The sequence below is a fragment of the Fukomys damarensis genome, unplaced genomic scaffold (genome assembly GCF_012274545.1).
Source record: "Fukomys damarensis isolate Sample0158 unplaced genomic scaffold, DMR_v1.0_HiC HiC_scaffold_20, whole genome shotgun sequence".
NCBI classification, from domain to species: domain Eukaryota; kingdom Metazoa; phylum Chordata; class Mammalia; order Rodentia; family Bathyergidae; genus Fukomys; species Fukomys damarensis.
Window position 1 is genome coordinate 3,026,399 of NW_022900932.1, and position 21,640 is coordinate 3,048,038.

The window sequence follows — 21,640 nt, forward strand, 5'->3', positions numbered from 1 at the left end:
AAAAAAAAAAAAAAAAAAAAAGAATGACTACTTAGGATCTACTGCATGCCAGGCACTGCTAGGCATGTTCTGTACATGATGTGCTTTACTTAGTACAATAACTCTACCGTGTGTTATCCCCATCTGATGTATGAGAACACTGAGAGGAGTTTTAGAAAGTCAGCCAGGGTTACAGACCAGTGTAGCAGAGTCATAGCTCTGTGTTCACTGAACAATTTCCTTCCCAGTGCACAGAAAGCCTGCATTTCCCTGGTTTCCACACGCATGGTTGGGCCCATATCATTGAATTCTGGTCAATTGAATGTGGAAGTGATCTACTCCATTTCCAAGTTTAAAACATTCCACCCATCTGGAATCACAGCACCAAGGGAGGCTGAGGCAGGAAGATGGAAAGCTCAAATTCCTTCCTGGACGACTTAGTGAGATCCTGTCTCAAAAGGAAAAGTAGAAATGGTTGAGGATCTAGTTCAATGATAAAAAAAGGTAAAAATTAATAAGTGAAACATTGCACCCCAACTTCCACTTTCTTTATTTTTTTTTCTTTAGGTTTTGTTTTTGGTACTGGGGATCGAACTCAGGATCCTGAGCTTTCCAGGCAGGTGTGGCACCACTGAGCTACATCCCTGGCCCTGTTTTGTTTTGTTTTTTGAGACAGGGTCTCCCTATATAGTTCAGGCTGGCCTTGAACCCACTATGGAGCCCAAACTGGCCTTGAACTCATATGGATCCTCCTGCCTCAGCCTACTGAGTGCTGAGATTACAGGTGTGAGCCACCATGCCTGGCTTTTTTCGATGTCCTTAAACTTCTACACAGGCCAGCTGTGGCAGGAAGAGTATCATGAATCCAAGGCCAGCCTGGGTTATATGATGACACCCTGTCTCAAAGAAATAAGACAAAATAAATTTTAAAATAAATTTAAACTTATCGATGAGTTGCAGAAATGGTAAAATCCTCTCTATCGAGATGTACTAACTGCTTGTGTTTTGCCCCATTCTGCATACTTATCTCTAATCTATTCAACCGTAAATTGGAAATATTGTGTGCTTTACCAATCTAGAGGCTGTACTATTCTGTTAAGACATTAATTTCAGCCCAGTGAAGCAGAGTTGTGACCTCCAGAACTGATAAGAGAATAAATGTGTGTTATTTTAAGCTAACCAAATTTGTAGTGAGGTGTTACACCAGCCACAGGGAACTAATATAGTTCATGTTCACATTTTTTGAACATATCTAACAGTACCTATACTACCTATTTCCATTCTCCAAATACTCCAGCCAGGATCATGCTTTGCATTTTGTTGCCTGTGTTTTTGGTAACCAGGAACAGTTCCTGGCTTTATTTTGTCTCTCCTGACCTTTGTATTTTTGGAAAATGCAACTTATTTTGCAGAATGTTATTCAATTTTTGTTTTGCTGATGGCCTCCATTCTTAGATTATTACAGTTTGATGGAAATATAGCATCATTACAGGAATTATATGGCATTGGGTTGCACTGATATTTCTCTCTCTTTTTTTTTTGGTACTGGGGATTGAACTCAGGACCTTGCACTTGTGAGGTGCAGTGCCACTGAGCTAAGTCCCTGGCCTGGTTGCACCAATATTGATAACGCTAATTTTGATCATTTCGTTAGTGGGGAGGAGTGCCAGATTGCTCTACTGCAAATTTACTAATTTCCCCTTTTTGGTTGTTGTCTTTTTGAGACAAGGTCTTGGTATATAATCTAGACTGGCCTTGAGTTCACTGTAGCCCAGACTGGCCTCAATCCATTGGTGATTCTCCTGCCTCAGCCTTCTGAGTGTTTGGGTTATGGGTGTTTGCCACCACACTTGGCATAATTTCCCTTTTATAATTAAAAAGTAATTCATGTTAGGAGGCTGAGGCTGGAGGATCACCATGAGTTTGAGGCCAGCCTAGGCCACATGGTGAGATCAAGGCCAGCCTGAACTACATAGTGAGACATTGTCTCAAAAAATAATACTAAGGTCCAGGGATTTAGCTCAGTGGTGCTGCCACCTGCCTCACAAGCACAAGGTCCTGAGTTCAATCCTCAGTACCACAATAATAATAATAATTTGTGGATTCTGAGACTATCCCTCATCAGGCTTTCGCTCTCAGGTTTTAGCATCTATGATAATTTTTTCTTTGTTTCCATGATGATTTTCTAACTCCATAGTTCTTCTATATTTAGTAGATATAATTTTGCTGGAAGGAGGATTCTCCCTGCTTCTCCACTTATTTATTTATTCTTTTTTGCGGGGGTGTTTTGAGACAGAGTCTCACTATGTAGTTGAGACTGACCTGGAATTTACTGTGTAGGCCAGGCTGCTCTCGAACTCACAGCGATCCTCCTGCCTCAGCCTCCCGAGTGCTGGGATTACAGGCGTGCGCCACCACACCTGGCTTATTTATTCTTTATTCATATCAGAATGGACTGGGGGTTGTTATTTTATCTGATGGATTATAACCTGACACTGTATTATTTATTCTTTCTGATGCTCCAGCTGTCCCAGATTTGACCATTCAAAGCCTCTTCCGCCTGGCTTTGTGTTCTGCGATATATCCTCAACATTCTTCGAGCACTTGCTTACTTTTTGGGACAAGAAGATATTTCAGACTCATTTTACACTTTTTTCTGCAACCGTCTGTTCTCCCAGAAGCTCTAGCTCCTTTTGTTGGAGAGCAATATTTAGAAACCGAAATAGGTGCTCAGTGTACTTGCTGCCAAATTTCATTGCTTCTGTAGCCAGGAAATTTGCATTAAATCATGAATTCACATTGATACAATTTCATTTTCTGTTTCTTTCCTTAGCTCTTCCTCTTCCCCCTCCCCTTTCCCATGCCTCTTCTTCTGCCTCCCCTCCTCCTCCTCCTTCCTCCTCTTCCTCTTCTTCTTTTGGTTCGGCTTGTTTTTCATTTTTTTTGTGACAGAGTCTCTCTATGTAACCCATGCTGGCCTCAAACGCGCAGCAATCCTCCTGCCTCAGCCTCCTGAGTGCTGGGATTGATAGGGAAAACTTTTATAAATAGCAAAGACCTATAAAGTGTTACAATGTAGAATGGCTTCTGCTGTCTCTAACAGCAGTTTGTTTTGTTTAGCCCAAAACTGATAGGCACCGAAGGCACTAATTGCTGAATGAGGCATTGGTCTTACCCTGAGATAACAGGGCGCATCAAGGTCTTGAGCTCAAGAGAATGAAGCCACCTGATTGTAAAAGCGTCTAAATGAAAGAGCCATTGTTAACATTTGCTTTCCTGACCCCGAACACCCCCTTCCTATGGGCTAGGATAGAGAGCTAGGCAAATCTTCAAGGTGAACTCCCCAACAGCAAAGAACTGTTACATCTGGGTTGAAAGTTAACTGTCTTGCGAACATGATTTGTTTGGTAATATAAATTGAGAGACTAAAATGCAACCACCTGAATGAAGTCGAGGCTGTGAAACCCTATAAAAGGAGGAGCTGTAATCCAGGCATGGCTTGTGTGCGATCGACCCTTATCGATGAGTAAATTTATCATTTTACTTCCATTCTGCTGCCTCTCTGTGTGTGTCATTCACTGATTCCTTCCGTACCAGGATGACAGGCATGTGCCTTCACGCCTAGCGCTCCGGTTGTGGAGTAGCACTCCATTGTGCAATCGTTTTACCTTTGTACTGGGATCGCTCTATTTTCAGTTTGAGATTATTCTGGGAGAAAAGCTTCTTTGAACATTTTTTTTTTTTTGTACCTGGTATCGAACTCAGGATCTGTGCTTGCAAAGCAGGTAGTGGAACCACTGAGCTAAATCCCCGGTCCTCCGGCCCTTAATTTTTAAAATTATGAAGTTTAAATATCAGAATTTTGAAAAAGTGGCCTCCTGAGTGCTTTAGCAATGAACTACACCCCTAGCATTTTGGAGATCTTTATAAACTCAACACCTTTTAAAAAGTCACGTTGAGTGGTGTATGGTTTATAGACAGTAAGATTCGCCCTTTGATGGAGCTGTCTCTTGTAAGTGGAAGACCTTCCAGCTAGAGGCTACAGAAACAGTGGTGCTCTGAAGTCTCTTCAGGGATGACACGAGGCTGGCCTAGGGCAGTGAGGAAATGATTGCAGCTGATTACGCTCAGGCCGAGACTTTGCAGGTCACAGGCTCAGACGGGGAGAGACAGTAGGCAGGGGGCTCTGACTATCTGGACTCAAGTCCTGTCTTTGCCACTTAGTAACCAGCAATGTCATTCAGATTGCAGCCCTCTTTAGGTCTCAGTTTCCTTATCGGTAAAAAGAAAGACCTTCACACTTGAATGAAATCAAATCAGATAACGCGTAATGAAAGCACTCTGTCCAGTAGGACTGAATGTTTGTTTCCTTCCTCGCCAAAAGTCACTGGAGACAACACGCCCTCGGGCAGCAGAAGCGGGTGGGGGTGGGGTTGATTCTCTGTCACAGCTTCAGGTGCCCCTGGAGCGCCACAGAAGTTCCTGTCTCCACCTTTCCAACTTGGCACCGTAGCGCCTGACTGAAAGCTCCCTGTGCTCCTGAAATGAGCTCGGAGAAGATATCATACCTATCTAAAAAGAGGAGGGTTCTAGAATGATTAAGGGCTCCTTTTCAGCAAGGAGTGACTCCAAGCCATCCGACCAAACCTGTTCTTCTCCCTGGCTGATTAGTGCCTGCCTGGCTTCCTCCTGATGCAACAACGTGTTGGTCTAACAGCTTTAGATGAATAAAGACGTTCAAAAGACAGCACATGAGACTTTGGCCTTGTCTGTTCTCAGCAGCAAACTCCCTGTTTACTGTGAGGGGGGTAAAATAGTCACAACAGAACTAATGAAGTGTTTTCCTTCCCACCTGCCGGACAAAGATGGAGGGTGTCTACCTTCCTGCCACGTGTAGGCCCCCCATGGGCACTGTCGCTCTGAGCCTAGAGTTCTTGTTCATCTGGGCTGGCTGGAGAGAGTCCTGTCGCCAGATACCCATGGCCATGGATGGCAGCAGTGAGGTCACATCCTAGCCGGGAAGAAGCTGGGGTAAAGGTCACCAGCCGTAGTCATGAGTTCCCAGCCATGATTACAACCGCGCCCTCCAATGGATGCCTTATGTTCTGCTATTGTTTTCGGGTAGAAAGCTTCTGAGTCCACTTTATAGCAGAAAGTCCTTGGTTCCTTTTTCTTTTCTTTTTTTTTGTTTTTTTGTTTTTTTGTGACAGGGTCTCACTGTGTAGTTGAGACTGACCTGGAACTCACTATGTAGCCCAGGCTGGTCTCGAACTCACAGCAATCCTCCTGCCTCAGCCTCCTGAGTGCTGGGATTACAGGCGAGCGCCACCACGCCCGGCTCAAATCCTTGGTTCCTAATGAGAAACTGGGGGCGATGGGGGCTCACAGCAGCCTACACTCCCTAGTGAAGACTCTGTCAGAGATCAGCCCACTCTGGTTTGGTAGCACAGCTCAGAGTGGAAAAGTGAGTCTTTGGGGTTCGGCCTCTCCCCAAATCCTGGGCTCTGGAAATGGAACTAAGGATGGCCAATTCAGAAGAGTGCTGAACAGATAGATGGACGAGTCAGCAGCCAATGATGGCTATAGAGTGAAGCCACAGACTCACAGGAAAGGCTGAGGAAAATGCCTCTCAGTTCCACAGCTCGACTCTCGTGTGACCCTGAAGAAGCTGGAGAGGGTTCCTCAAGAGACCTGGGTTTTTGGTGTCTTTTTTTTTTATTGACAGTCCCAACACTGCTGACCAACTTCTGCGTGCTTACCATGCAGTGCTGAGTTATTTATGAAAATTGTCTTAATCCACTCTCATAGCCTTAAGCCTGTGAAATATTATTATTGTCTCACTTTTTCAGATGATGTAGCTAAGACTCAATGAGGTTAAGCACAGTGTATTGGTCAGATCTTTGTGGCTGTGTCCAAATATCTAAGAAGTTCATCTTATAGGAAAGGTTTATTTTTGCTCACAGTTTCAGAAGGTTAAGTCCATGGTCCGCTGGCTCCAAAGCAGAGACCTCACGGTAGAAGGGTGTGGTGGGGTAAAAGCTGCTCAACTCGTGGCAGCCAGGAAACAGGTAGCAGGGGAAGAACCAGAAAGGCAGGGGCCAGGGAGCAGGTACAGCCCCTGAGATTATAGTCCATGATGACCCACTTACTCTAAAATCTGTTTGTTAACAGCTTATTGGGCTGTGATCTCCTCAATGGGCCAGCCCAGGGATTCGGTTAGTACTCTCACAATCCAACGACCTCTCCAGTCAAATTTACAATCAAGATTAGCTGTCACACAAGCCAGGCGTGGTGGCACATGCCTGTAATCCCAGCACTCGGGAGGCTGAGGCAGGAGGATCGCTGTGAGTTTGAGACCAGCCTGGGCTACATAGTGAGTTCTAGGTCAGTCTCAACTACATAGTGAGACCCTGTCTCAAACAAAACCAACAACAACAACAACAAAAAAGATTAGCTGTCATGCATGGCTATGAGGTTTGCTCAGGGGTCACTTAGCACGTGCAAGGCCTTGGGTCTGATACCCAGTAGTACTGAACAACGACAATAACAAAACCCTAAGGACGCTAAGCAATTTCCCTGATGTGAAAGCGATGATCTGTGGGGCCCCTGGGATTCAAACCCGTGCTGTGCAGATCCAGAAGTCATGCTTGCTTCCACTACGCGATATACTGTCCCTTGATAAAGTCCCGTTACCATTGTCCTTAAGAATGTAGAATGCTATCTTTGTTTAAGTGCTTATTTCCCACATTTGACGATAGAAATCTGTTACCCATTTTGAATGACAGAGTGACCAAAAATTCTACACACCAAGTGGATGTCCAGTGAATGTCTGTTGAATGAATGTTGCTTGACTGAGTATTACTTTTATGCCTTGGTATTGGGCAAAGACATGGAAAAGTTGACCGAAGGTGTAGGTCATGAAGGTGACACTGGTGACAGTGGACATCACTGCCATCTCTGAGTCTGGCCAAGGGTGGCAGCCGTCCATACTATTTTGGCCCAGGATGTTTTTCTGGGCCTCTTGCACAGCAATACTCTTTCAAGTTTTAGAGTCCTTCACTCGCTGAAATTCAAGGGGAACTGTCGATCACAATCTCCCATCCGTCTTCACCAGAGAGGACTTGACCTGAGCGAGGCTCTCCAGGTCCTTGCTGGTGTGTGGCGTCGTGTACTAAAGGATGGGGATTAGGAGACATTTGAGGCTGTCTTATCTGGGTGCAGAGAGGAAGCCAGGCTGCAACCTGAGAGGACAAAGGTGGTATGCAAAGAGCCGCAAACAAGACAGAGGCCATGAGAGGGAACCCAACCACATCACTTAAGGCCCTAAGCCAGCCATACCCGAGGACAAATCCACCTTCAGAGGCCCCAGTTTTTGGATTCTTTATATTTCATATTTGCCCAAATTAATTTAAGTTGGGTTTTGTGATATGTAGCTACATTTTTTTTTTGTATCGGGGATCGAACACGAGTCTTTGTGCTTGTGAGGCAGGCAGCAGAACCACTGAGCTTAATCCCTGGCACAAGAATTTCTTTTTTTAACAGAACACCTTGTAGTAGAATTTCCAGATTAGAAAAAAATGCCCCCAACTGCATGGGATATACTTCTACTAAAAATTATTAGTTGATTGTCTGAAATTAGAATTTAATTGGGAAACTTACTGTGGTGGCATATGTCTGTAATTCCAGCATTTGGGAGGCTGAGGCAGGAAGATCCCCACAAGTTTGAGGCTAGCCTAGGCTATGCAGTGAGTTCAAGTTCAGCCTAAACTACATATCAAGACTCTGTCTCAGGAAATAAGAAAACAAATTTATATGGCATTGTGTGTCTAACTAGCACTGTTCCACATAGAGATATTCGGCATACCCCATTAATGTGCCAAACCTAATAACTGTATCTTCCCCTGGAAGATTTTTTAAAGATTAGAATAAAGATTCATGTGGGTGGTAAGGTATTCTTATATTAAAATAGCAACAAATATAATATAAATGGATGTATTTAAAACAGTTGGTGGAGGTACATTAATAGACCAAAGAAACAGATTAGAAAGCCCAGAAATTATATATATGGATATACTCAAAAACTAGTGCTGGATAACTGGGTTGCTGTTCATGAATAGATGTCTGCTTCAAACTTTAAAATAGATTCCAGCTGAGGCCAGCCTGGACTACACAGTGAGTTCAGGCCAGCCTGAACTATATGACAAGACCCTGTCTCAAAAGAACAAAATAAGTTCATTCCAGATAGGTAAAAGACATAAACATGAAAAATTGAAATAAAAGAGTTAGAAAATACAAGAGACTATGAAAAAAAATACCAGAGAGGTGAAGGGATTTCTACCTATGACATAAAACCCAGAAGTTGTGGGCCGAGGATTTAGCTCAGTGGCACTGCACCTGCCTTGCAAGCACAAAGTCCTGAGTTCAATCCCTGGTATCAAAAACAAACAAATAGCTGGGAATGGTGGCACATGCATGTAATCCCAGCATTCAGGAGCATGAGGCAGGAGGATTGCTGTGAGTTCAAGACCAGCCTGGGCCACATGGTGAGTTCCACTCTCTACCCCTCCAAACCCCCCAAAAAACAAACAAAAAAAAAACCCCAAAACCAAACAAACAAACAAAATAAAATCCCCAGTAGTGGGCATTTTTATTTTTTGAGGCAAGGTCTCGCTGTTATCCAAGTTGGCCTCAAACTTGTGACCTTCCTGCCTCTTCTTCTTGAGTAGCTCTAATTACAAGCATATATGCCACCATGTCCAGCATTAAAATTTTTAACATAGGGCTAGGGTTTTAAAAACATTATCATAAAAAGCTACCCAAGATAAAGCCAAAGACAAGCTACAAATGGAAAAAATTGTGTAACTCATACAACAAAGTTGATTTCCTTAATATATAAGGAACTGTACAGATCAATAAGGACAAGACTAACAATATTTTTTCTTTTTTTTTTTTTGTGGGAGCTGTTTTGAGACAGGGTCTTACTATGTAGTTCTTTCTGGCCTTGAATTCACTGTGTAGTCCAGGCTGGCCTTGAACTTGCAGTGATCCTCCTGCCTCAGCCGCCAGAGAGCTGGCATCATATGCATGCGATACCACTCCTGAGTATAATTTAAATGTTCACAGTAAATGACTGGCTAATGAATTAAGGCAGTGAGATCCTACATCTTTAGAACAGAACCAGGATTATGCCCATGCATGATCTATCTCTGGAAAGATATAGAGGAAATTGGGAATGGGGGTGTGGCTGGGGACAGTGTCCTTCTGTGCTTTTCTATTTTTGCTCCTGGTTGATTTACTGCCTATTCAAAAATAAAATACTTGGCAGGCATGGTGGCACACGCCTATAATCCCAGCACTTGGGAGGCTGAGGCGGGAGGATCACTGTGAGTTTGAGACCAGCCTGGGTCTCAACATAGACCCTGTCTCAAAAAAACCTCCACAAAAAATTTTTTAAAAAATATAATACCTGAGTAAAATCGAAAGCACAGTTGCATTATGGACTAGATTACAAACATTGCTGAGTTTTACAGATACCACACTGGAGTTCAAGGGCGTTCCATGTCAGGTGGACACTTGTGATTTTGACCTTGAGGGCAACAAATGGACATTTTCAGCTGATAGAGGGGGAAAAAATGTGAAAAGCACTGCTTTATAAGATAATGGGGTTCACTGGCAGGGTGTGGGGGAGATACCCCTTTGAATTTGGAAGGCAGGTAAGACTGCATATATTTATGAATCAGAGTTCAACCTGGAACAAATAAACCACTTTAGGTATTCAAAGCAGAGGGAATTTAACACAGTTAATTGTCCTATGTAGGTGGGAGAAGAAATAAGAAGCCAAGTAGAGCCGGGAGAGGTGGAGCACGCCTGTCATCCCAGCACTCGGGAGGCTGAGGCGGGAGGATCGCTGTGAGTTTGAGACCAGCCTGGGCTACATAGTGAGTTCCAGGTCAGTCTCAGCTACATAGTGAGGACCCCGTCTCAAAAAACAAACAAACAAACAAAAAAACGCCTAGCAGAGAATAATGAAGGAGCCCAGAGATCAGCAACAGCAAGAAGTTTCAGCTGTCTTCATTCAGGAGGACTCTGGTTGAGAAGAGTGCAGGGGCTCGGACCATCTCCCAGCTGGAGCCAGTTAGGCCAGAAGGGAGAAATCTGCTATTGAGGGGTGTGGCGGGGCTGGTCACTTTGTCTTGAGGGTGTGGAGGGAGTCTGGGATAGTCTTGTTTTTCCCTGGATCCCTCCCATCTCCAGAAAACACCTCCCATTGCTGGAGGCCAGCATTCCAGAAGCTAAGAGCACAGAAACCTAGGCCCTGTGGCCTTGGGTATCTGCCCTCCAGGGCCACACTGTGAAGAGCGGGGAAGGACCGGGGATTTGGCTCAGTGGTTTCATCACCTGCCTCGCAAGGGCCCGAGTTCAAACCCCAGTACCAAAAACAATAATAAGGAGCAGGGAAAAGGGGAGGAATGGACAAGAAGGCAAAACAGGTCAGGCGGGAAACACAGAGGGAAATCAGGAGAAAATAAAGACATAACTGGTGAATCCATCCCCCGATGAGACTTGGATATTCCGGCAAAGGTGCATTTTTTTTTCCTTTTTTTTTGGTACTGAGGCTTGAATTCACGCCCTTCAGAACCACTGAGCTAAACCCCTGACCCAAAGGTGAATTTTTTTTCTCTCATTGAGTTTATTGGTACATTTTAGGCATACAGTACAGTTGCATTCATCATTGGGATCTTGTTCCTTTACATGACAGGTCTTGGTTCTCATTTTTTCCTCTTGTCCCTGCCCTCCCTTCACCTCCTCCTACCCTTCTCATTTACAAACACTTTATTTCCATTTTTCCATTTTCTTTTCTTTTGTTACTGGGGGTCGAACTCAGGCTCTAGCGCTTGCGAGGCAGGCAGCAGAACCACTGAGCCAAATCCCCGGCCAGAGAAACTGGATTTCTTGAAATGCAACTCTAAGGCCCAGGCATTTTCTCCAAAATGGTTTTCAAAGCTGTTTTGTACAATGTTGAATCTAACTCTGGATCATACACTACATGTAGTTTTTATGCTCTAAAAAACGATTTCCAATCTACAACATCTTTTCTTGACTCAGTAAAGCGAAGAGGCTGGTTGTCCTATGTAACAGCCCAACCTTCTGAATTTTCTGCCTTTTCCTTTCCTTTAGTTGATCCTCTAGCCCAGTGGTGGTGAACTGATGGCATGGATGCTATTGTTTCACTTTTAAGACAAACGATATTAATGTATGAATTGATTTTTCTAAACTAAAACCTCAGTGTTCAGGTTTAATTGCAGTGTTGGTCTGCAATAGATGAGTGGGTTTTAGATTGCAGTATTGCCATCGCTGCTCCAGCCTATACTGTAAACTATTTTTTTGGGGTTTTTTTTTTTGTACCAGAAATTGAACTCGGGACCTTGTGCTTGCAAGGCAGGCAGTGGCACCACTGAGCTAAGTCCCAGGCCCTATACTATAAATTTGAGATCCAAGCTAAGCATTTTTGGCAAGAATATATCATAGTTGATGATATATCTTTTTTTTTGTTGTTGTTGTTCCAGGAATCGAACTGGGGACCTTGTACCTTGAGAGGCAGGCAGCAGAACCACTGAGCTAAATCCCTAGCCCTCTGAGTGATATTAATCTGTCTCCTTGTGCTATAGTAAACTGTCTATGAATGAAAGAAATAAAATTTTGTTCCCTCATCTGAAACGCGAACAAATAGGCTTGTTGAGTGGATTAAATAAATTAATGCATTTATAGCACTGAGGACATAGTAATCATTCAAATAAAGTAACTATTATTATTATTATTATTATTATTTTTATTATTTTGGCGCAACTTCATCAACAGAGTATGTGGGAAACAAGCCATTCTAAACTTCGACAGACCTGACTGGAAGTTCAGCCTTGTTACTAGAACAGGTTCTAGGGGGGAAGACAACGTCTATCAATTTCTTGGGCATTGCTCTAAACACTCTACAAGCACGTTCATATTTATTCTTCTTTAAACCTCACAAATTAGAATCACTACACGTTTTTCAGAAGAGTGAACAGAAGCTGAGCTAAATAACTTGCCAAGGTAGTACCTCTAGGAAGCAGAGTAACAGTTCTTCAAACTAGGGATTCTACTACCTCCTAGTGTTAACAATACTTAAAAAAAAAAAAAGTTATCAAGTGGCTTGCGCTTGGCCGTTACTACATTAAGAAAGGTATCATTTCTCAAATCGTCATTCTCGACAGGCTTCCTTTCTCATCTTTAAAGTTGATCTTTAACCTTTCATCAATACTTTATTTCAGCTAAACTATTGATTTTATCTATTTTTTGTTTGTTTTGTCATGAGGGTTGAACCCAGGGCCTTCGCTCTGAGGTGCATATCCAGACCTTTAAATTTTTTTTTTAACTTTTTATTTTTGAGACAGGATGTCACAAAGTCGCAATTGTCCTGTCTGATCACACTATCGTTCCTCCTGTCTCAAGTCTCCCGGAATACTGGAATTACAGCGTATGCCTCCACGTCCGGCTTAATTTTATCTGTTTTATCCTATTTCTAGACAGGTCTATGAGCGCAATAATTTTTGTCTGTTTCGTTCAATGATTTTTTTCACATCCCTTAGCATTTACAGCTGCGCCGGGCAGATTAGCAGGGAATACCGCATTTCCGGAATTGCAAGATTAAGAGAGCGCGGGTTGAACCTCGTAAGGACTCGTACTCTTTTCCCGCCCTTCCCTGGGAAGAAAGCGAAGCCCCGCCCCTCTCCTGGTTCAGAGGGCGAGTCCTTTGTGAAGTCGTTGCGCTTCTTTCACAGCTTCCGTAGTGTCGGCGCTCGCTGTTTGCGTCATTTCCGGTGGGTGCGCGACGGAGTGGCCAACGGCCTGCAGAGCAAGATGCCCAAGTGAGTCGGGCCCTGAGGTCTGGGGCTGGGTGGCCGTCAGTAGTGGTGACCCAAGGGCTGACGTAAAGCGGTTGCAGTTATGGACCGAAAAGCGGGGATCTGGGGCGCGGGTGGGCGGGCGGTCCGGAGCTCTGGAAAGCCCTTTCGGAGTGTGGAGGTCGGCCGCACATATTGAGTGCGACGGAAAAAGCCTGGGTTTTGGCCGTACGTTTTGCGGGACGCCTTCGAATCCTGAGTAGGTCAGATTTTTGTGTTTTGGCCTTCACTGAATGAGCCCTTCCGTGGGTGGGTATCTGTTAACTGGTTGGCATCTTATCTTTCACTTGCACTTTTTTTTCAGGTTTTATTGTGACTACTGCGATACATACCTCACCCATGACTCTGTAAGTGGCTTTTTACTTTTTACTTTTATTTATTTTATTGAGACAGGGTCATGCTAAGTAGTCCAGGCTGACCTTGAGCTCCCCTCAGCCTCCCGAGTGTCTTTTCATAGTTTAAAAAAACCTCGTGTATACTTTTTTTAAAAATTGGGTACACATTTCTCAGCCTGCTGAAGTTTTGTTTTTTCACTTTATTTCTACTTTAGTGCTTCAAATTAACACTCCGTAAAACTGAGACAAGTTCACACAGGAGGAAAAATACAAAATTTCCCGCAAAGTTTTTCAGTATTTAGAGCAACATTTTTTTTAATTACAAAAGTAGCCGGGCAGGGTGGCGTATGTCTGTAATTCTAGCCCTGGGGAGGCTGAGGCAATTTGAAGCCATCCTGGGTGACATAGTGAGTTCAAGGCGAGCCTGGATTGCATAGCAAGAGCCTTTCTTAAAAAAAAAAAAAAAAAAAAAAAAAAAAAAAAAAAAAAAAAAAAAAAAAAAAAAAAAAAAAAAAAAAAAAAAAAAAAAAAAAAAAAAAAAAAAAAAAAAAAAAAAAAAAAAAAAAAAAAAAAGGCAAACAGGGCCGAGCATTTAGCTCAGTGGTTCCGTTGAGTGCCTTTCAAGTGCAAGGTCTCAAGTTCAATCCCTGGTACCAAAAAAAGAAAGAAAAAAACCCAAAAAGCTGAATTACAAAAGTAGTAAAGCTGTACTCTTTAATTAAAAAAGAAAAGAAGAGGGGGAAACAAAGGTAAATAAGTTAGGAAGTACACACAGAGAAAATGAAAAACAGAAGCAGGTGTTAACTAGGGAGAATGGATAAATTTAATATGTAAACCTGACCCCAGAATGCTCCTAGGAAAGGTGGGACCCAAGGAGAGGGGAGACTGTCAAGACCAGGGAAATAATGGACAACACAGTGTCAGCTGCTGGCAGGGTGAAGCCTCTGTGGATTCTAGGACCAGGAACAGGAATGGAAGGTGAGGCTGCCACAGGCAGTGCGAAGGGCATTGTTTTAGCATCCTTGCAAACCCCTGGAATGTCTGATTTATTTATTTATTTTTGGAATGTCTGATTTAAAGATAGCTGAATTTTCATCTTTTTCTACATGAAAACCATTGCATTATGTTGTTTTGGTTATGTGAAGACAGTATACCCTACATGGATACGTAGCTGAAGAAAGTGGGAGTACTTCCAGTAACCTTTTCAGATAACTATAGGTAATCTTAAATACTACTTTATATTAGTACGTCAAAACTCAGTGCATGGGGCCGGGGATTTAGCTCCACTGCCTGGCCTGTCACAAGCACAAGGTCCCAAGTTCAATCCGGTACCAAAAAAAAGATATCAAGGTTTGGCCGGACGTGGTGGCGCAACGCCTGTAATCCCAGCACTCAGGAGGCTGAGGCAGGAGGATCACTGCGAGTTTGAGGCCAGCCTGGGCTACATAGTGAATTCCAGGTCAGTCTCAACTGCCTAGTGAGACCCTGTCTCAAAAAACCAAAAAAACAAAAAAAAAAACTGCATGGTTAGTTGCAATGTGTGCTCTGAAACCATATCAGACTTTTTATACTGTTAAATGTGTTGGCCAGAAGAAAATCTTTCGTCAGTCTTGTAACTTGAATGAATCTTGCTATGCATTTTGTAATGGGCATTAGTGGCTGGGAAATACTTGTTATGCAGGTCTTTCATTGCAGACATATTTTATTATATACTTTTTTTGTTGTTGTTGTTGTTACCCCAAGTGTAAATTGGGCAGAACATTTTTTTATGTATTGACCATTCCAAGAGTCGATTCTTGTTTGCACAAAATACAGTCGTGTTTGATTTATTTCAACTATTTTTGCATACCTTTTTATTTAGAACATTATACATTCACTATGATACTTGTTTCTAGTGAAATCTAACAGTTCTGGTCATTTTCTTTTACTAAGTCATCTTTTTTTTTATTTGTGAAAAATAACCTACAATTTTGTGCTATAATTTATAAAAACATAATAAATACATTCGTTTTTGGGTTTTTTTTTTTTTTTTTTTTTTTGTATTGGGGATCAAACTTGGGGCCTTGCGCTTGCAAGGCAGGTGGCAGAACCACTGAGTTAAATCCCTGGCCATAAATTTTTATACTTATTCAAAACTCAGTGATACTCTTCTACAATATGAAATGGGTACATTTGGGACACTGAGACTGAATAGGTAGGAAGTGTCAAGGGATCTCCAAAAGAAGAACCTGAGAAAGGAAGAAGTATTAGAATATCAGAGATGAAAAGTCTTTTAGGGAATGGAAACACAAGAAAGACATCTCCTATTTGTCAACTATTCATAATGCATAAATGATAAAACTTGAAAGAAGAAACAAAACTAAAAGTTCAGTAGTGGTCAGTGCTTATAATAATTCTATGGGTGGTGTTGACAGAGTCAACCAACATTTAACAAGCCTTACTATAATCAACAAGTGAGGAAAAGGGGGCCAGGGATTTAGCTCAGTGGTTCCACTGCCTGCCTTGCAAGCACAAGGTCCTGAATTCAATCCCCATTACCCCCCTGCAAAAAAAAAAGTGAGGAAAAAACATAAAATATTTATGCACCTTCTGGACCAAATAATGTGGAACTCTTTTTTCACTTAATTCAAAACAAGGAGGTTCAAACAGTCGTCGACAATTTAGATTAGGTCTAATAGACCAAATAATTGAAAAATACAGATGGTTAAACACCAACCAGGACGTCCATCATTGACATCTTCACCCTTTCATTTAGTGGGTATACATTTTATTTCACCCACAGGGAAAAAGGAAAGGCCAACACCACAGTGTAAAGTGTGTTAAGAGAAAGACGGTAATGCAAAAAGAATTTGGAAAGAAGCTAGATACCACTGTCCAGATTGTAATGTTGCATTGTATAATGAATGTTTTAAGACATACTATACACAAAAAAATTATTAAATACATTTGATAATATTGTTTTTGTATTTCCTGTTATGAAAATTGCCAGGTAAGTTGTTAAGGCATCACTGGATTAATATAAGCAAAGGTTTATCAGACAAGGAGCAATATTGTGAAATACAGACTAGAAAAGAAAATCTCTGCTATTTTAGTTTTTGAGACAGGGTCTTGCTATATATTCCAGGCTGACCTTGAACTCATTGTGTAGCCCAGGCTGGCCTCAAACCTGAGGCGATCCTTCTGCCTCAGCCTTCCTAGTGCTGGAATTACAGGGGTGCACTACCTCGCCTGGTTCTATTAACACTAGTTGTGTTTACTGCAGAAGCAGCAGTCATGTGCACCATGAGCGAGGTGGTTGGACAAACCATGAGGAACGTCTGAAGGAGATCTGGCTTCCAGGCCCTGGTTTACTGCATAACAACTGTGTGTTTTGTTTTGTTTTTTTCTTTTTTACATAGCTTCTGTCTCTTTGTCTAGAGAACAAATTACCATTATGTGTTGCAGGATTATGTTTAGAATTCAGTCAGAACTAGCCAGGCTGACCTATGTAAAGATAAAGCTCTACAAACTTAGAGTTTCTGTGTCTGATACAGTTTTTTTTTTTTTTTCTTTTACAGCCATCTGTGAGAAAGACACACTGCAGTGGTAGGAAACATAAAGAGAATGTGAAAGACTACTATCAGAAATGGATGGAAGAGCAGGCTCAGAGCCTGATTGACAAAACAAGTACGTTTCCGTCTCTTGTCCTCATGTGAGAGAATGAGTCTATTCTTACAAGTCCTTGTCTCTGTTGTTTTCCCCAGAAGCAACTCATGCTGAATGATAAATAGGGGCCTTTGCCTACATTGAATGAAAGACCCCGAAGGTCACTGGTTTCCCAGGAATATAGGAATACATTAGTATTAATTATTGAGGATAAAGCAGTTAGCAATCAGGTGTTAGTTCGATCGGGAGGTGGGGCAGGGGAGAATGGAGTTGCCTGATATTTTTCTGTTGGTGTGAACTAGATTTGTAGTACATATAAATAATGATCCTCAGTTTTTGGAATTGTTTCCCTGCTGTAACAGGAAAAGGTGGAAATGGGTTTGAGAAGCTTCACTTGGATTTCTTACTTGTAGCTCTGACAGAACTAGTAAAATAGAAACCAACTGATATAACCAAATAAACAGGTCCTATTTTGGAACCCTTTTGCACATGCTATATTCTGTTCTGGCTAATTGAGTCCAAGGCACTGACAATTCGCAATTTTACTTGAGATCATATTGGCATTTCGGGGCCTGGCTTTTCTTAAAAATTCATTATACTTAGGGCCAGGGATTTAGCTCAGTGGTTCTGCCACCTGCCTCATAAGACAATGCCCTGAGTTTGATCCCTGGTACCAAAAAAAAAAAAAAAAAAAAAAAAAAATATACTCAGAGCTGGTAGGCTGATGTAGACTTAATGAGATGATTTTCAAAGAAAAAAACTACTACGAAAACTTTTAAGTAGAAAGACATTTAATGAATGGATATCCTACCTTGCCCTCAATTTCCCATCACCCAGCTGCCGCAGCCTTGTTCAGTTTGAACCAAGATTTTCCACCTTAGTCGTACTGACATTTAGGGCTGCATAATTACTTCTTGGGGTGGGCTTCCCTCTGTATCATAAATGTTTACTACCATCCCTGGTATCAACACACTGGTGACTGGGCCCTACTTGTAACCATTGCTAAAATGTCTCCAAGGAGCCAGGTGTGGCGGCACAGGCCTGTCATCTCAACTCCTGGGGAGGCTGTTGGAGCCCAGCCTGAGCAACTGAGACCTGGGCTGAAAATACTTTTTTTTTTTTGGTACTGGGGATCGAACTCGGGTCCTTGTGCTTGCGAGGCAGGCGGTGAAATCACTGAGCTAAATCCTGGCCCTGAAAATAAATTTTTCAAAGTGCTGAAGATGCAATTCTATACTCCCTAAATTCAATCCCTAGTACTATACGGAAAAAAGACAAAACTATGTAAGCTTTGAGATGGAGGGTAAAGTTGTCCCTGAAATACTTTTATTTCCTTCATTTATTCCCTTTCTGCCACTGGCTTTTTTTTTGTTTGTTTTTTTGAGACAGGGTCTCACTAGGTAGTTGAAACTGTCCTGGAATTGACTATGTCCCCCAGGTTGGTCTTGAACTCACAGCGATCCTCCTGCCTCGGCCTCCCGAGTGCTGGGATTATAGGCATGCGCCACCATGCCTGGCTTGCCACTGGCATTTTTATGGAGCAAGTCTCAGACATTGTCCCATTTCGCTTGAAAAAAATAAAAGATGATGTAATCACCCCATTCTCTCTCTCTCTTTTTTTTGAGACAGGGTCTCACTATGTAGTGAGACTGTCCTGAAACTCACTGTGTAGCCCAGCACTGTGTACTCACAGCAATCCTCCTGCCACCACGCCTGGCTTTTTTTTTTTGAGACAGGTGATCCCATGTGGCTATAACTACAGGCACACCCCACTGCATGTCACTTTGTGGTTTTGCTTGTTTATCCTTGAAAAGATATCAAAAATTTCCTGGTATTAAAGGATTAGCAATGTATCTGAGTATTTTTTATGTGCAGCAAAATAATTTACAGTGAGTAAACTCTGGGCCTTGAACTTGAGAGGCAGGCAGTGGAAATACTGAGCTAAATCCCTGGCCCTACAATGAATAATTTTTGTTACCAGTGCTGGGGATTGAGTCCACAGCGCTTTAACATTGAGCTGTATCCACTGTTTGTCTGTCTGTTTTGAGACAGGGTATTGCTAAGTTGCCCAAGGTAGCCTCACATTTGGAGTCCTGCCTCAGTCTGTGGAGTAACTAGGGTTAAAGGTTTGCACCTCCATCCCCAGCTATATAAATGCTTTGGGGTTTTTTGTTTGTTTTGCTTCATTTTTTGAGAAAAAGTCTTGAATAATGAGTCCAGGCTGGCCTTGAATTTGGGATCCTCCTGCCTCAGCCTCAGTAGTGCTGGGACTAGGCATACACTGCCACTCCTGGCTGGAATAAATGTTTTTAATGGAGGCCTCTTGGAGGAGAGGAGCAGAGAAACCTTGAGACTCATCCCATGAAGTCTGTGTTCATCTTGATGTCAAGTCTCCTGCTGAGCCAGTGGCTTAGCTTCTCCTGCTTTAGTCTTTCCGAGCTATCCTGTACATATACAGCATTATGGGGAGTGGCATTTTGATTGACAAAGCCCTGCTTGAGATGTAATCCCTGTGAGAGCACAGCCTTTGTTTAGTGCGGATGAATAGTGCTTCATAAATCCCCATTCAGGTTCACTGTTTTGGATCTGATCCCTATGAATTACCAGTGATTGATCCTTTTTTGTCTAGTGGTTCATTTTTGGAATGCCCATAACATCAGACCATAACAATTTCCTCTTCAAATTCTTGTTCCTTAAATTTTTCTAGGTAACATAAATTTCATGCAAAATTTTGAAAACTTGCAGTCTTCAGCTTGAGAGGGTTGGCTTGAGTCATGTGATCTCCTTTGCACTGGTGCAGGTAGCATGGAGTGGCCCACAGAGTACTGGATCAGTCGGGAAGGGCTTCTGTCAGATTAGACTTTATATTCTTTTTTTTCCTCAATACTGGGGGTTAAATTTAGGGCCTTTGCACTGAGGTATATCTCCAGGCCTTTTTTTATTTTTTATTTTGAGGCCTAGTCTCACTAAATTGTCTGGTCTGGGCTTGAGTTTGGGAACCTCCTGCCTCAGCCTCCCACAATGCTTGGATAATAGGGTTGCACACCTCAAGGCCCAGCTATTTGTGACTCTTCCAAAAATCAAATATAAATGATCTTCAGTTTCTTTTGTTTTCACCTTTGCCCTTGTCTGAAAGAAAACAGTTAATTGTATTGGACTTACTGGGTTTTAGAGAGAGGGTCATCAGTGTGCAGCCCAGGCTGGCCACGAACTCACGGTAGTCCTGAGTCTCTCGGTGCTTTGAAAATGTTTCTTCCATATCTCTTAGTTTAATGCATTTAATTTTAAAATTGTTAAACCAAAATGGTATATGATTTTCACCTAGGACACCTGAAGGGTAGAATTGGGTTTTTCTTTTCTTTTTTCTTTTGGTTCAGATTTTTGAGACAGGGTCTTGCTGCCGTGTAGCCCAGGCTGGCCTTGAACTCAGTCAGGATCTGCCAGTGTCTGCTTCCTGAATGCCGGAATTATAGGCATGTGTGACCAAAATTAGTTTAGGATAGAAATTTTTGGTTTTTTGGTTTTTTGAGATAGGGTCTCACTAGGTAGTTGAGACTGACCTGGAACTCACTATGTAGCCCAGGCTGGTCTAGAACTCACAGCAATCTTCCTGCCTCATCCTCCTGAGTTCTGGGATTACAGGTGTGTGCCACCATGCCCGGCAGGATAGAAATCTTTTAAAGCTTCTCCTTTGGGTGTGTATCCCACATTTTCCACACAGAAATGAATGAGTAGAATTGGTGATAAACCACATATACAGATTAAAAGTGAGTATCACTTGTTGGTAAAAGACATTGATTAGATTGGCAATTTTTACTTCACCCTCACAGTTTTGTTTTATTTTTGTTTTTTTTTTCCCCTCACAGTTATTGTAATCATAGGAATGGTAAGTAGCTGGGCACACACCTGCAATCCTTGCACTTGGGAAGCTGAGGCAGGAGGATTACCACAAGTTTGAGGCCAGCCTGGACTATTAGTGAGACTGTTTTCGAAAAACAAAACAAAAAAGTTAAGTAAAAATAACTTTAAAGCACCTATTAGATGAATAAATTTTTAGAGCACTTTAAAAACCTGAAGCACTAGGGCTGGGGATGTAGTTCAGTGGTTCTGCCACCTGCTTTGCGAGTACAAGGTCCCAAATTCGATCCCGGGTACCAAAACAAACAAACAAATGAAACTAAAGCTGTTATGTAGTGATTTTAGATTATTTACTGGACTGAAGTTATTTGAACTGTTAAAGATTTTAAGAGTGAAGGCCGGGCCTGTAATCCCAGCACTCGGGAGGCTGAGGCAGGAGGATCCCTGTGAGTTCGAGACCAGCCAGGGCTACATAGTGAGTTCCAGGTCAGTCTCAACTATACAGTAAGACCCTGTCTCAAAAAAACCAAAAAAAAAAAAAAAAAAGATTTATTCAAGTAACCCCTTTTTTCCACTAATTCCTCTCCTTCCCCACTATCTCCAGTGGGGCTTAAATTAATATCTCTGTGAAACAGCCCCTACAACCTGCTTAAAACATCCAACCTACACAAAAATGATTGTTTAAAATGTTTAAATATGTAAACTGATCATGTTATTCCTTTGTTTTGATGACTCTTCAAAGTATACTTAGCACAAAACCAAAATACTTACCTATAAACTCTCCAGGACACTGCCGAGGGATTGCAAACTCAACAACCACCAGGTTAAATACTGATTTATCACATTTATTCATTTGACACCTTGAGTGGCAGAAAATGGATAGCA

At 42.2% G+C, this 21,640-nt stretch overlaps 1 protein-coding gene across 1 annotated transcript in view; it reads left to right on the top strand.

The window, feature by feature from the left end:
• Positions 1-12,779: 12,779 nt before the first annotated feature.
• Positions 12,780-21,640, top strand: part of Snrpc (small nuclear ribonucleoprotein polypeptide C) — a 14,376-nt gene continuing 5,515 nt past the window's right edge. Inside the window, exons 1-3 of the mRNA XM_010605321.1 lie at positions 12,780-12,881; positions 13,222-13,264; positions 16,810-16,918. Of these exons, the coding sequence (XP_010603623.1) occupies positions 12,874-12,881; positions 13,222-13,264; positions 16,810-16,918 (160 nt within the window). The 5' untranslated portion in view covers positions 12,780-12,873. The remainder of the gene's footprint in view (positions 12,882-13,221; positions 13,265-16,809; positions 16,919-21,640) is intronic.